The sequence below is a fragment of the Lampetra fluviatilis genome, chromosome 3, assembly GCF_964198595.1.
Source record: "Lampetra fluviatilis chromosome 3, kcLamFluv1.1, whole genome shotgun sequence".
In the NCBI taxonomy this organism is placed as follows: domain Eukaryota; kingdom Metazoa; phylum Chordata; class Hyperoartia; order Petromyzontiformes; family Petromyzontidae; genus Lampetra; species Lampetra fluviatilis.
In genome coordinates this window covers 10,338,446-10,352,472 of record NC_136277.1, presented here as the reverse complement: position 1 = coordinate 10,352,472, position 14,027 = coordinate 10,338,446, and the positions used below count along the sequence as shown (strand labels likewise).

General features: G+C 50.0%; 2 protein-coding genes across 2 annotated transcripts in view; one reads left to right on the top strand and one right to left on the bottom strand.

The window, feature by feature from the left end:
- Positions 1–3,314, top strand: part of ATP2A2 (ATPase sarcoplasmic/endoplasmic reticulum Ca2+ transporting 2) — a 38,269-nt gene extending 34,955 nt beyond the window's left edge. Inside the window, exon 23 of the mRNA XM_078882497.1 lies at positions 2,216–3,314. Within this exon, the coding sequence (XP_078738623.1) occupies positions 2,216–2,241 (26 nt within the window). The 3' untranslated portion in view covers positions 2,242–3,314. The remainder of the gene's footprint in view (positions 1–2,215) is intronic.
- Positions 3,315–3,482: 168 nt separating this feature from the next.
- Positions 3,483–12,223, bottom strand: ARPC3 (actin related protein 2/3 complex subunit 3). Its single transcript, XM_078882558.1, has 7 exons — positions 12,029–12,223; positions 9,756–9,855; positions 9,509–9,585; positions 8,571–8,639; positions 7,562–7,688; positions 6,756–6,850; positions 3,483–4,202 (listed from the first exon to the last, which is right to left on the bottom strand). The coding sequence occupies exons 1-7, from the start codon at positions 12,032–12,034 to the stop codon at positions 4,140–4,142; spliced, it is 537 nt and encodes a 178-aa protein (XP_078738684.1). The 5' UTR covers positions 12,035–12,223; the 3' UTR covers positions 3,483–4,139.
- Positions 12,224–14,027: the final 1,804 nt, after the last annotated feature.

Sequence of the window (14,027 nt, the reverse complement as noted above, 5' to 3'; positions counted from 1 at the left end):
CATTTAGTTTTTTTGCTGTTCGCAAGGCGATTGTTTATATTGGAAGAATTGCAAACGCATGCGTCGCACGATGCCTGCAATCCCCCTTCTTATGGGATCCCTCGTATTCGAGTATGATGTCCCTCCAGGCGTCACTTGTCTGTGTTGTGAGGGTGGACCTGGCTGTCCATGGGTCCGGAGATGGCTGAGTAGGCCAATCCGTGACCTGCAGATCTTGGCACAGTGGGGGCACCAGGATGGTCCATCCTAAAGCTTCCACTCGTTATTGTCTCTGTCTCTAGTGTTTGTGTGCTCTGCGGCTATCAACTCTCTTCGCTCGGCCTCAAAATGCTGAGTTTCATCATTAGACCTCCTTTGCCAGTACCAAAATATAATAATAGGGATTTTCCCCCTTTTTCGATGTATATGCTTAACCCGAGCCCTCATTACTCTGATAGTGCATTGTCCTTGAGCTGTACGCCTTTTGGCGTCCTCTGGTCTAGCACCAATTGAGACGAGGCTCAAGAGAAAGCCGTCTCTGGTGTGGACCAATCAGTTTCAAGGACAATGCTAATATTACCAGAGTGTGTTTTTGGTTTGCATTTTGACCACAAGCATTGTGGTTAATGCACACATGATTCCTCGTAAAAAGGTTTCAGTTTGGTTGCCAGGAAAAAGAGGGGGGAAAACCCCTATTATTATGCTGAGTTCCATTGTTTATTTTCGCCCTCCATGATGGTCTACCAAGAGCATAGATTTCCCAGTTGTTTGCATCTATCTATATGGTGGAGGCAGCAGCGAGGGTTGATGGATCACACAAGTGTTGTGAAACTCCCTTCCCGTGAGCGTCAAGGTGCCCGTACCCTGGCTCGCCAGGGGAAGGAGGCACAATGTGGACTCTACCTGTTCCGTCTGTACGGGATGGAGTGTTTCCCCCCACGTGCAAGGCTGCAGATGATTTCGCGAGTTGAGGACTCGACGTGTATTCGACACACGCGTTGCTTTTCCCTGCCATCATTGGCTATCGCTGAGGTGCGCGTGTTAAACTAAACCGTTTTTTATTATTTTGACGAGGTAAGGCCCACTGAGCGATACGGCTCTTATTGCAGAAGCGACCTGGTTATTGCAATTCATAGCTCAACGAAGTGGCTTATCAATTATGTTGACATTTATCGCAGGCCAAATGCTCTAAACGCATGTTTCTAAATGTGGAGGGAAAAAAAAGAATTTTTCCACTCAGGGTATATGAAAGTCCTATTGTTGGCCTAATCCAGAAAAAAGTATCCCCACCACTGATAGAAATGTTAGGAACCTTGCGTTGTTTCACCAAGATCCTGAACATAATCACAACTGGCAGGAAAACTAGCAGCAGCATCTCCGTGTGGGAGACGCTCATGATAATGGCACAACGCCGATATACAACGAGCGTTGGGCACCAGTCGTCTTTACTAAGGGTACCGAGCTCGTGGAGGTAATTCCACCTTTCTATGGCAGAGGACGTTTATTTTTAAATTTAGAATGCAAAGTGGTGCTGCATTCTACTGCTTTATTGACACCGCAGTGGGATGATGATGGCCTCAGTTGGCAAGGGCTGGATTACTGACTGAGAAGTAACAGCGCTTGAGCCATTTCCCTCACTAAGATGAATGTTTCCCAGTTGACATCGGCGTAATAAAACAAGACGGCACTGGGCCGCACAGCCTTAATTCTCACCAAGACTCGTCAGCACGGTGGTGGCCATGTTAATCAATAACCACTGGTCTGGCAATAATGCTGGAATCACTATTGGAAGGTTTCTAGTTGAAGCACAGGCCCTTGGGACGGTTCGACAAAATGAGCAAGCACTTTTTGGGGGATGCCATAATAAATTGGTACGATGGGAAAACTTGTCCCGCCATGGAAACGTGGAATTTCCACCACTGGCTGCAAATTGCCAGTGGAGATGAGTGCGACTGCATCCCTATTCTTTGTGAGACTGCTGCATCCTTGTTTGCGCAAATAAACGTCGATTGTTTGTGACACGAGGTGTCTCTTAAGACTACGGGATGGACACAGCTGGTGTCGGATTAACAGCAGTTACCCTGCGAACGTCACCACAGGAACAGCCACACGGTGACTACCGGGGGAATGGAACTCTCGCCCCCCCACGGTCGTGGGCCCCGGCGGCGAGCCGACCTACACAGCCTAAACTGCTGCCACCCCTGACTGCATGTCCCCCCTTTCTCTCTCTCTGCAGGGAAGGACCGAGGAGTGGAAAACTGAGGTAGGGCGAGGCCTCAACCCGGAGCCTGGAATCCGGAGCCTGGAGCCTGGGAAGACACTGGAAGGGGAAGAGGGAGGGGGGGGTGGGAGGGATCAGACTTGCGTCGGTGATTCCGCCCATATTTATTCATCAGGGAAAAAGCACAAAACGTACAATTCGATACGAATCACAAAATAGGTAATTATGTAAAAGGGCAGATTTGTTCAGTTGCTAAATGGGTAAAATATCATCTCTTCTGGGTTAATATTTGCCCATCAGGAATTTGATATCTAGTTTGCTGGGTTTCATCAGCAGGGTGTGGGTCTCGTGTAAGAAAATGCTGAGAAAAGTTAAAGCATTTTTCATGCAAATCTCTCAAACTTCTTTCCTGCCCCCAACCCAACCCCGATCCCGAACCCTAACCACCTCGCACTCTACGCACGGTCAACGTGGGACAAACAGCTACCCCTCTCCCACTGTGACGCCGTGCCATATATTCTTGGCGGGCGACGGTTAAGGGCCCGGAGAGTTTCGCCTTCTCAGTTTCATGTCCACCGATGACATAAAAAAATAAAAAAAAATCCCACGTTTCTGTTTCTCCTCTTTGAAACAAACCAGACAATATTTATTTATTTAAAAATCATCGCCAGCACCAAACTGAAATGCTAGAGAAACCACGCAAAATGGGCGTTTGGTCGCTGCCAAAAAAATAAAGTTTTTGTTGCGAGAAATTTTATTTTTTTTCCGTTTGTTTTAGGCGAGGGGGGAGGCTTCTAGTTGACGTCGGGGCGACACGGACCCCCGGCGTGGCCGATACCGCGTTCAAACTCCCCGCCAGGAGACCCGAGACGTCTTAAAGCGCGCGAGTGCGAGTGCGTGTGTACGCGTGTGCGCGTGTCCCTCCCGGCTTATTCATAATGGCCGGCTGTCGCTCGTTGTGGACCCACGCTTTGTTCCATGCTGCTTGCCCTGTAGTTTTTTGCGTTTTTTTTTTGGGATGATGATTTTAAAAAAGGTTTAATGGATAAAAAAACTAAAAAGTTAAATTCACGAACGGTGGAATTGATGGTTAATAAAGAAGTGGAATGGGAATGTTAAACCTCGGCGAGGTGTGTTTGTCAGCGAGCATCGCACCACCACGATAACTAACCGCTGTGGTGCGTTTTTAAAACAAGTGCACGACTACCACGTTGACAGCACCGACGACTGCCCCCCCCCCCCCACCACAGTAGCACACAAGGAACATGTCGGTGAATCGAACTTTGTGAAACGAGCTGACGAGTTTATTGAAAAATTGTTCGCAAGTGTACAAAGATACAGACAGGCACACCAACACACACGCTGGATGAACATCATGTCCTGCGAGACCTCTCTCATCGCCGCCCCACCTTATCGCCCCATCTCGTCCTCCTCGCCCGATCGCCCCTTAAACCCCACCCCAGCCGCATTGGCGGAGAGGGATGGGACTTGGGGTTGGTGTTAAAGACAGATTTTAGGGCTGTTTAAGGTACATTTAGGGTTGATTTATTTAGAGCCGAGAGGTTTAAAGCCAGGTTTTGATGGCTAAAGTCTGTATGAGCTGCGGTTAACACTGGGCAGAGCCAGCGTAGGGGGCTGGGTGTATGTTTCAATATAAACCAAGTTAGAACCAGACATGCGTTCAATTGGCATTAGCACCAGGATTAAGGTGTCAGCAAAGGACTGGGTTGAATGTTAATCCAGGTTCATTGGCTGTGGTTAGAGCTAAGCTAGATCGAGTGGCTGGTTTAAGATTAAGCCAGGTTTATTAGGGCTGGGGTTAGGGTTAAGCTGGGTTGAGTGCAGGGTGTAAGAGTCGTGTGTGAAACCAGGCTTCGGGGTTTGTCGTAAGCTTCGGTGTGACGACCGAGCCGGTATCCGCCGTGCTGCCTGGATTTCGCTACTGTCCCGGTGCGGACAGCGACTTGTTCATGAACTGCCTCTTCACGAAGCACATCCACCACTGCAACACCGATAAACACGCGCGCGCGCGCGCGCGCGCGCGCATACACACACACGGATACAAACGTACACATTGATGCGCACAAATGCGTATAACACAAGCACGCACAAGAACACAACAACGACCGCCATTTACCACTAAGCGGCGGTGACATCACCACGACGCTTGTGCCAGGCTATGTGCGCTTTAAGGCCTCGTGAAGTGTCCAACACCCCGCTGGCAGGTCAGAGGACAGATCCAGGTGCCATGGGTTGACTGACTGACTGAGAAGACAAAGATCCCCCATACAGCCTTAACAGACTGTTTGGGCAAGTGCTGTTAGTGAGCATCACGCCCGGCCGCCTTTGTCTCCCTAGTGGCGATGTTCACCCGACGCAATAGGTACTCATTTGAGGCCGAGTCGACCTAGGGGAGGGCCAGGACCGATTCAGATCATCGTCACTGGTGGTGTTGGCCGTGAGCGGGAATCGAACCCGGGTCACCAAGTTCAGTGCAGCGCACCGACCGCTAGACCACCACTCCCTCCAAATCCGAATAAGCACGCGCACAAAATCCAGCCGACCGCTCCCCACACGCATGCGTACAAACGGAAACACGCACGCACACTCGCATGTATGGACGTAGAAGCACGCATGGACATACACATGAGCACTCATGAAAAATAATCTAGCAGACGAATGCACAAAATGCTTGCACAACACAAGGGCCTAATGAAGCACACACATGGACAAACGAGACAAAGCTCCCCTGTATAGCCTTAACAGACCCTTGGGTGAAAGTGCCATTCAAAGAGAAACTGGGGATCTTTGTCTTGTGTGCGCCACAAACCTCTGATCTAAGAAGTTCGATTCTTGGCCGTGTATACTACTGGTAGGATTATTGTGTCCGTCCGTCCGTCGTGAAGGGAGGGGCTGGGTGGGGAGGGAGGGGCTGGGTTGGGAGGGGAGGGTGGGGAGGGGGTGGGTGGGTGGGGAGGGAGTGGGTGGGGAGGGGGTGGGTGGGTGGGTGGGGAGGGGGTGGGTGGGTGGGTGGGGAGGGTGGGGCGGGGAGGGGAGGGTGGGGAGGGGGTGGGGAGGGTGGGGTGGGGCTGGGTGGGGAGGGTGGGGCTGGGTGGGGGGTGGGAGGGGTGGGGCTGGGTGGGGAGGGGCTGGTCACCCCGTGGTGCCCTTATAAAACTCAACGTTTAACCTACTCACGCCGGCTTGTGCCCGCCCTCACAGTCGGCCATATTTGCGGAATACACCACGCCGCTGTTGACCCTGGCCATTGACCGAGCAACCCAACGTTCCTACCAGCTCCCTCTGCAGGAGAAATGTGTTATCAGTGTGGAGTGACATCTGAGCTCGTCTTGGACCCAATTATTCACCAACCAGCATTGTCCAGCAAAGTGAAGTATGGTCGAACAACTCCCTTGCCCAATACGGAATGGCAAAGCCTTCATCTAGTCATGGTTTGAAAGGGGCAGTAATGTCTGTGTTTTATGCGCATGCATGATATGTATGTGCAGTACATATTATTTATGTGTATGTGCAAATAGGTGCGCGTATGTATAGGACTCGTTGTGCACGAGCATATATTGTGCGTGTGTGAATGTGTGAAATAATGTATAAGCGTCGTGTGTGTGTAAGTACGTGCGTGATTGTGCATGTGATCTGCATGTGTGTACAAGTTGGATATACCACGTGTGTATCGTATCAACATGTTGGCTGCATACGGTGTGAAAAAAGTTCAACATACATACACGTTTATGAATGAGCAATATACGTGCGCGCGTATGTTTTAAAAGGTAAAGGGGCAGCCCTGCAATTGCGTGCTCACGCCCACTGCAGGGTGAAGGTTCTCCGCTAGCGGGACCTCCAGAGAGGCCCTCCAGGAGGTATACTGTATCACTCTTCCACACTGCACAGACATTTCGTAAGAGGTGGGACGACCCACACTTGACCCCACCATACGCGACCTGCCGATCGACCGAGTGTGGAGTACCCGTTGATACTGCTGGGTAAACACATTCCTGCGGAGGGAGCTGGTAGGAACGTTCGGTTGCTCGGTCAATGGCCAGGGTCAACGGCGGCGTGGTGTATTCCGCAAATATGCCGACTGTGAGGGCGGGCACAAGCCGGCGTGAGTAGGTTAAACGTTGAGTTTTATAAGGGTACCACGGGGTGACCAGCCCCTCCCCACCCAGCCCCACCTCCACACCCAGCACCTCCCCACCCACCCCCCCACCCAGCCCAACCCTCCCCACCCAGCCCCTCCCCACCCAGCACCTCCCTGCACGACGGACGGACGGACACAATAATCCCCTGTGGGCTGGTGTAACCAGGAGGTTCCTACCAGTAACACGCAGTGAATGGAGGGGGGGGGTGTATTTATGCAACTTGCTCCTTGCTTCAACTGCCGTGCCAGGAGATGAAATCGAACTTGCTAACTGTGGATTTCAAGTCCACGGTGTTCACCATTTCACCACAACAGTTTCGCTGCATATTTGTGTATCGGTGTGTGTGTGTGGGTGCGTATACTCTGTGCGTGTGTATGTACTGTGCATGATCTTACCTTGCTGGGTTTGTCCGTGGCCGGGTCAAACACGCGCTCACACAAACGCAGCCCCGTCTCCTGCCTCAGCTGCTGCAGGTAGCCCCTCATCATCTCTACACAGACAGCACACAGGTAACCTCTCAACATCTCTCCACACAGCACGCAGGTAACCTCTCATCATCACTACACCCAGCAGACAGGTAACCTCAATCTCTACAGAGGTGTCGGAAAGACAGCATCCTAATGTTTATTATGTTTATTAGGACGCTGTCTTTCCGACAGCCCTGTTCTTCACCTGAGGATGGCTGCTTGCGTTGTGGCCGAAACGTCGTGAGAATTTTATCTTATTGTGTTTTACTTTCATTATTTTATTGTTTCCCTTCTACGTGACTTTACCGAAAGAACCAATAATATAATCTCAGCACATGTTTGTGAATGTGGAGGGCAAAACCGGAGGGACCCACAGGGAGAGCACGCAAATTCCAAATATACAGGCGTCAAGGATGGGACCAAACCCACGACCTACTGCGTACCAGGCGAAGGAGCTAACATCTCGTCACCGCGGCGCCCCACGCTGTGTTCCGTGGCGTCCTGTCCTGACGCTATGATGTGTTACGTCACATGTCCGTGTGTTACGTGACATGTCAATGTGTTGCGTGGCATCGCGTTGCCACGTGGTGTCATAACACCGTGTCCTCGTGTCAAGCCGCCCTGCCACGCTGCGTTCCCCGGCATCGTGCCGTGACGCGACAACGCGCCCCAAGTCGTTGCGCAGCGCGGGGGGTTGTCGGCTGGTAGTGCGGCCGCGCGCGGCGTTGCCTCACCCTCCTCGGCGCGCCCGCTGGGCTTGGCGTACATGGCGTTGAGGGGAAAGCCGCCTTCTCCGGGGATGGGGAAGTTCGTGATGCCCAGGGAGTACATCTCCTTCTCTCCCTGGCCCTTGGACGTGCACTGCACCAACACCATCAACAACGTCAACACCGTCAGTGGGCAGCATCAAGACCAATACAAATAATAACAGCACAACAACACTGATTGACGACCAACATCAACGGGATCAACACGAACGTCATCAGTATCAAGACTGTGAACGCCGTCACCACCAACATCACCTCAATGGTAATACAGTAAAACCTTGGATTGCGAGCATAATTCGTTCCGGAAACGTGTTTGTAATCCAAAGCACTCGTATATCAAAGCACTCGTACATCAGTTGTGATCACGTGACGCTCGGCAGAAAAAGCGTAAACACGTACTGCTCGTATTGCAAGACCTCGCTCGTTTATCAAATTAATATTTATTTAAAATGTTTGCTCGTCTTGCAAAACACTCGCAGACCAAGTTACTCGCAATCCAAGGTTTTACTGTAATCCGATATCATCGCTACCAATATCACATCAACTCTATCAACTTCCACTCCATAAGCATCGTCGTCGTCATTATCACCAACATGAAAGATCCCGCGCATAGCCTGTAACAGATTGTTCGGGAAGGTGCTGCTAACGGGCACCTATGAAGGCCGGCACGGCACACGAGGGGGTAGCTTGTAAAAACCACGCCCGGCCGCCTTTGTCTCCCCAGTGGTGATATCTACATACCACACCAGGTACTCATTTGAGGCCGAGTCAACCTAAGGGACACCCAGGACCGGTTCCAATAATCGTCACTGGTGTTGGCCATAAGCGGGAATCGAACCTGGGTCATTGGGTTCGCAGCGCACCAATCGCTACATCACCACCATCAACACCAACATCCCATCAACTAAGCCAACATTAACAAACTATCAACATCTTCACCACGACCAACATCATCACCAACATCACCATCACGCACCTTCTGCAGTTTCTTGAGGCACTCGGTGATGTAAAGAGTCACGTAGATCAGAGTGCGGTCTGCCTCATTCTGAAAGCGCACACAAAAACAAAGATCCCCCGTATAGCCTTAACAGACTTTTGCAGCAAGTGCTGTTAGTGAGCACTTGTGAAGGCCAGTACGGCACACGAAGGGGTTGGTGGCCAGCACCACGCCCGGCCGCCTTGATCTCCCTCGAGGCAACGTTTACACATCGCACTAGGTACACATTTAGGGCTGAGTCGACCTAGGGGAGGCCCATGACCAGTTCAGATAATCGTCACTGTGTTGGCCATGAGCGGGAATCGAATTCGTGTTTCCAGGTTTGTAGCACGGAGCACTAACCACTACACCACCCATCCCTCCGAATCTGAACACGCATACACACACACAATCCAGCCGCAGATGCGATATATTACTGGTAGGAACCTCCTGGTTACACCAGCCCACAGGGGATTATTGTGTCCGTCCATCGTGCAGGGAGGGGCTGGGTGGGTGGGGAGGGGCTGGGTGGGGAGGGGAGGGTGGGGTGGGGAGGGTGGGGAGAGGCTGGGTGGGGAGGGTGGGGAGGGGCTGGGTGGGGAGGGGCTGGTCACCCCGTGGTGCCCTTATAAAACTCAACGTTTGACCTACTCATGCCGGCTTGTGCCCGCCCTCGCAATTGGGCATATTTGCGGAATACACCACGCCGCCGTTGACCCTGGCCATTGACCGAGCAACCCAACATTCCTAACAGCTCCCTCCGCAGGAATGTGTTTTACAATAGATGCTGATTGAGTTGATGTGGACATATAAACTGGTGATGGCGATAAAGGTTGGGATGATGGCGATGTAGATGGTGATGGGGTCGATGGCAATGCCATTGATGGTGATAGTGATGCAGGTGAGGATGGTGATGGCAAATGTGGTGGACGTATCACCTTGATCTCGTAGTTCTTGAAAAACACATTCGCCTTGAAGTACATGATGGCTTCATCAATGATGTCCATCTCCCTAGCTAAGTACCACACGCAAACACACACAGAATCACGTACACATACAAGTCAATATCAAACCTCCAATGAGCCGCTGTGACGTCATCAGCACCACCACCATCCGGCTTCAAATCTTCAACCATGATCACCGACCTCCCGGTGCCACACAAATGCCAGGATCTCAGAAACTCACTTTCTCTGGGAGCAGGGCCCTTGAACTGGGTCTTCAGCGGGAGTAAAGCCATGTTCCCCACCATCCGGTTATCGGACTCCTGCAGGCTCGAGTGGTAGGCCTGAGCACACAGCACACAAAGATGTTAGCAAGCGACTAAAATCGCCACCGATGTTGGCCGTGAGCAGGACTCTTACTCGGGTCGCCGGGTTCGTAGCGCAGCGCGATAAACACGACACAACCGTTCCCCATAGAGAATACGAAAAGATAAAGATCCCCCGTATAGCATGAACATACTTTTGGGACAAGTGCTGTTAGCGAGCATTGTGCTGACCACCCACGAGGGGGTGGGTGGTCCGCACAACGCCCGGCCGTCTTTGTCTGTCAAGTGGCGATGTTTACACACCGCACTGGGTACTCATTAGAGGACGGGTCGACCTAGGGGAGGCCCTGGAGCGGTTCAAATATTCGCCACTGTCTGTTGGTCCTGAATTCTGGCCGTGCGGGGTTCGTAACGCAGTGCGCAAACCACTACATTACCGCTCCCCACAACACACAAGCATGTGTACCATCACAAACACCGCATTCGCGTGAAAAGATGCCAAAACCTCCACCAACACGTCCACACACACATACAGGGCACACTCCCGACCCTGACGACGCCTGCTGCTGTATAATTGGAGTTTGCGGTGTCTCTCTCCCCGTGGTCGTGTGGATTTTTCTCAAGAGTCCTCCGGTTTTTTCCATCCATATTTAGAATCAACATGCGTTGAGTATTGGGCTGCTATCAATTTCCACGTGATAAGCCACTTCATTGGGCTATCAATTGTGGCCAGGTCGCTTCTGAAAAAAGTAATATTTAAACAACTTTTTTAAAAACACGTTTTAATGAAATGTACCGTACTCGTAATGGCAGAACTCCACGACTCCAGCAAGTGGCCCCGAGGCTTGCCATAACGTAAGGAGCCGTGGTGATTTACAGCCAACGTCAGTTGAGCGTGGACAATTAGACCCAAGCCGAAACAAATCATATAAAAAAATTAACCCGTAAAAACAAAGTTTTTCACTATAAATCCTTTATATGCGTGGCATCGGTTTTATTTTATTAATCATTTCTGTTTTTCTTGAGTAAGAGTTTCATTTTTATCACATTGGTATTTTAAATTAAATATGAATTTTTTTTTTCCCTAAAAAGTGGAAAATTTTGGAAAAATTTTTTCACGAAAATAAATTGTCACGCACAACGAGTCTGTGTGCAAAATGTCAGCTCGATTGGATCACGGGAAGTGGGTTAAAAAACGACCGAAAGATGTGCACGGTCGTAAGCAAGCAAGCAAGCGCGCAAGTGAACTTAATATAAAGGATTTAAAAAATAGCATATGTAGCTTCAGTGGGTCCTACCTGGTAGAATTAAAATAGTGTTGTTTTCCTCAATGCTTCCTCTATGCCCCATGCATTCGTCAATGCTCCCCCCGTGCCTCCCCATACCCCCCCCCTCCTCTAGAGATTGGTGCCAGAGAGATGTGGCACTACTTGACCATATTGGCACAATTTCGAATTAAAGCTTTCGTGACTGCAGGGATTCATATTGTTGGTTCTTTCGGTAAAGTCACGAGGAAGGGAAATAATAAAATAATAAAACATTATAAAAATTCTCACAAATAGTGAGAATTTTTATTCAAATTCTCACATAGTGATAATATTTATTATGTTTTATTATTTCATTATTTCCCTTCTACGTGACTTTACCGAACCAACCAAGAATATACATATTGGCACAATGCAGAGGAAAGTGGAAACTAATTACGAAATGTGCAGTGGGATATCGATCTGCCCATGGATCGTGATGATGACTCCCTCTATGCTTACCCATGCGCCCACTATGCATCCCTCTACTCCCCCATGCTTGGCCTAGAACTCCCCACGCTCCCTCGAAACCTCCCCTGCACTCAACCTGTGCTCCCTCCTCTGCGCGTTTCTCACGTCCCGTTGCTTCCCTCTGCTTTTCCGCTTTGCGTACCAATCCCCCCCCCCACCACCCCCCATTTCCGACATGCGGTGGAAAACCTAGGTCCAACATACAAACACAGCACGCCATTACACTCGTCTCCCTACATGTCTAACCCAGACGTCGTCAGGCTGTCCCCATGCTCCCCCCTTAGGGCTCCCTGCACGCTCCCCACGGCTGCCCCCCATTCTGCCAAGTGGCGGGGCCCGGGGCGTGGCAGCGTCGATCACCGCCGTCACCCCGCGACCCAGAGACGGCGCTCCATCTCCCGGGCTCCCCGTCTCACCGGCATGATGATGACGGCAAAGGGGGCGAGACAACGAGGAGGAGATGGAGGAGACGAGGAAGAGAAGGAAGAGACGAGAAGGAGGAGGAAGAGACGAGGCGCTGTACGAACGACGGCTGCTGCTGCTGCTCGGCCACTTCCCCACCTCTTCACTTCCGCGTCTCTCCGTGACGTCACGCGTCAGGTCTCTACTTCGATTCCACGATATCGATTCCGTGCACTGCGATCGATTCCACGGCCGCGGTTGCTGCTTTGTGTGCGTACGCTTGTTGGTACGTGCCAACTCAACGGTTGGTTAGAGAGTCTCCCAGGTACGGGATCAATCACGGCGTAGAATAATCGAAAGTAAGCGAATACGTGATTCGATGTACGTTATCTTGAGAGTAGTAATCGATTACTGCTCTGGAATCGAAATCGATTCTTGTCCCCCCCCCCCCCCGCGGTTTTTTCCTGCCCCTGACTCGGGGCTCCGTGACGTCATTTCCGGGAAGCACGCCCCTCTCGCTCTTAAAAAACGACATGACGTCACTCCAGGGTGAGCGCGAGCCAACGCCCAACTCTACAGATATAATGACGTCATCGCTCTAGCTAGGAATACGTCACGCACTAATCGACGGTGACGGTGGTGGGGGCCCTGGGTCGTCTGTAATGTATGGATCACACAGCGGCTGTTGTTGCTTGATCATACTTCACCGCCCTGGTCACGGTGGAGTGCAGCAATGCGTGTGGCTCAAGCGCCCTCTGCTGTTCACTCTTCGATTAATGACATTATGTAACACGATTTTTATTCCTGGGTACTAAGTGTTATTTTCTAGATTTGAAGCTTTCGTGACTGCAAGGATTCATATTTTTAGGTTTTTTCGGTAAAGTCACGTAGGCAAAAAAATAAAATTAATAAAAGTAAAATAAAATAAAAATCACGACGTTTCGGAGGCAACACAAGCTTCCGTCTTCAGGTGGAACTGTCACAGCACGATAGCTGTATCAAGTGGTACAGCTATCGTGCTGTATCAAGTGATACAGCTATCGTGCTGTGACGGTTCCACCTGAAGACGGAAGCTTGTGTTGCCTCCGAAACGTCGTGATTTTTATTTTATTTTTATTTTACTTTTATTAATTTTTTACCTACGTGACTTTACCGGAAAAACCCTAAAAATATGTTATTTTCTAGTTGATTATGCCTTAAAAGTATAGAAAATGCCTATTTTCCCCACAAACTTTGCTTTTGTGACCGGGCTTTTACGTGAAGGAATTACACAAATGCACACGTTTTCTCATTGAAAATAGGTACATTTCTAAATATCACCGTCCTGGTCACAAAATAAAAGTTTGTGGGGAAAAAAAAGCAATTTTTCTGTATGTTTGAGGCATAAGCAATTGCAAAATAACACTACCCAGGAACAACAATTATTTGTATTATTACACAGTGTGATGCTTTATTTCACATTCGTATGGCCAGGTCCCAATAGCATAACTTAATTATCAGCTCAGGGGGTGCGCAATCGGTCAGGGATATTTGATTCGTTAGGATTAATAATACCACGGCTCCTCTTGCCTATGATCACATCTTATCACAGAGGTTCTCTGCAAGCCATCTGGCTACCATGAGAGATTCGTTCATGAGGCTATCCACATATACAAACACAGAGACAATTTTAACCGAGAAGATGGATTCTGGCTTAGCAATCATTGGAAGGATTTGATCAACCATTTCGGGTCTTAATTGATTGTGTTCACGCTTACGGTGACTTTCAGACCGCATTCCATTCTACTTTTCTCCCCCCTCCTCTTTTCCGAACATAGATGAACAACTTCCAAATCGCTGTCCGTGGTGCTGACGTTAAGAAAAAACCGCCACTTTTTTCAAAATGTCTTGATGTGGATTTCACACCTGATGATTATTGCTTGTGTTGCAGTCGAAACGTCGTGAGCATTTTATTGTTTTATATTTTTATCATTTTATTATTTCCCTTCTACGTGACTTTACCGAAAGAACCAA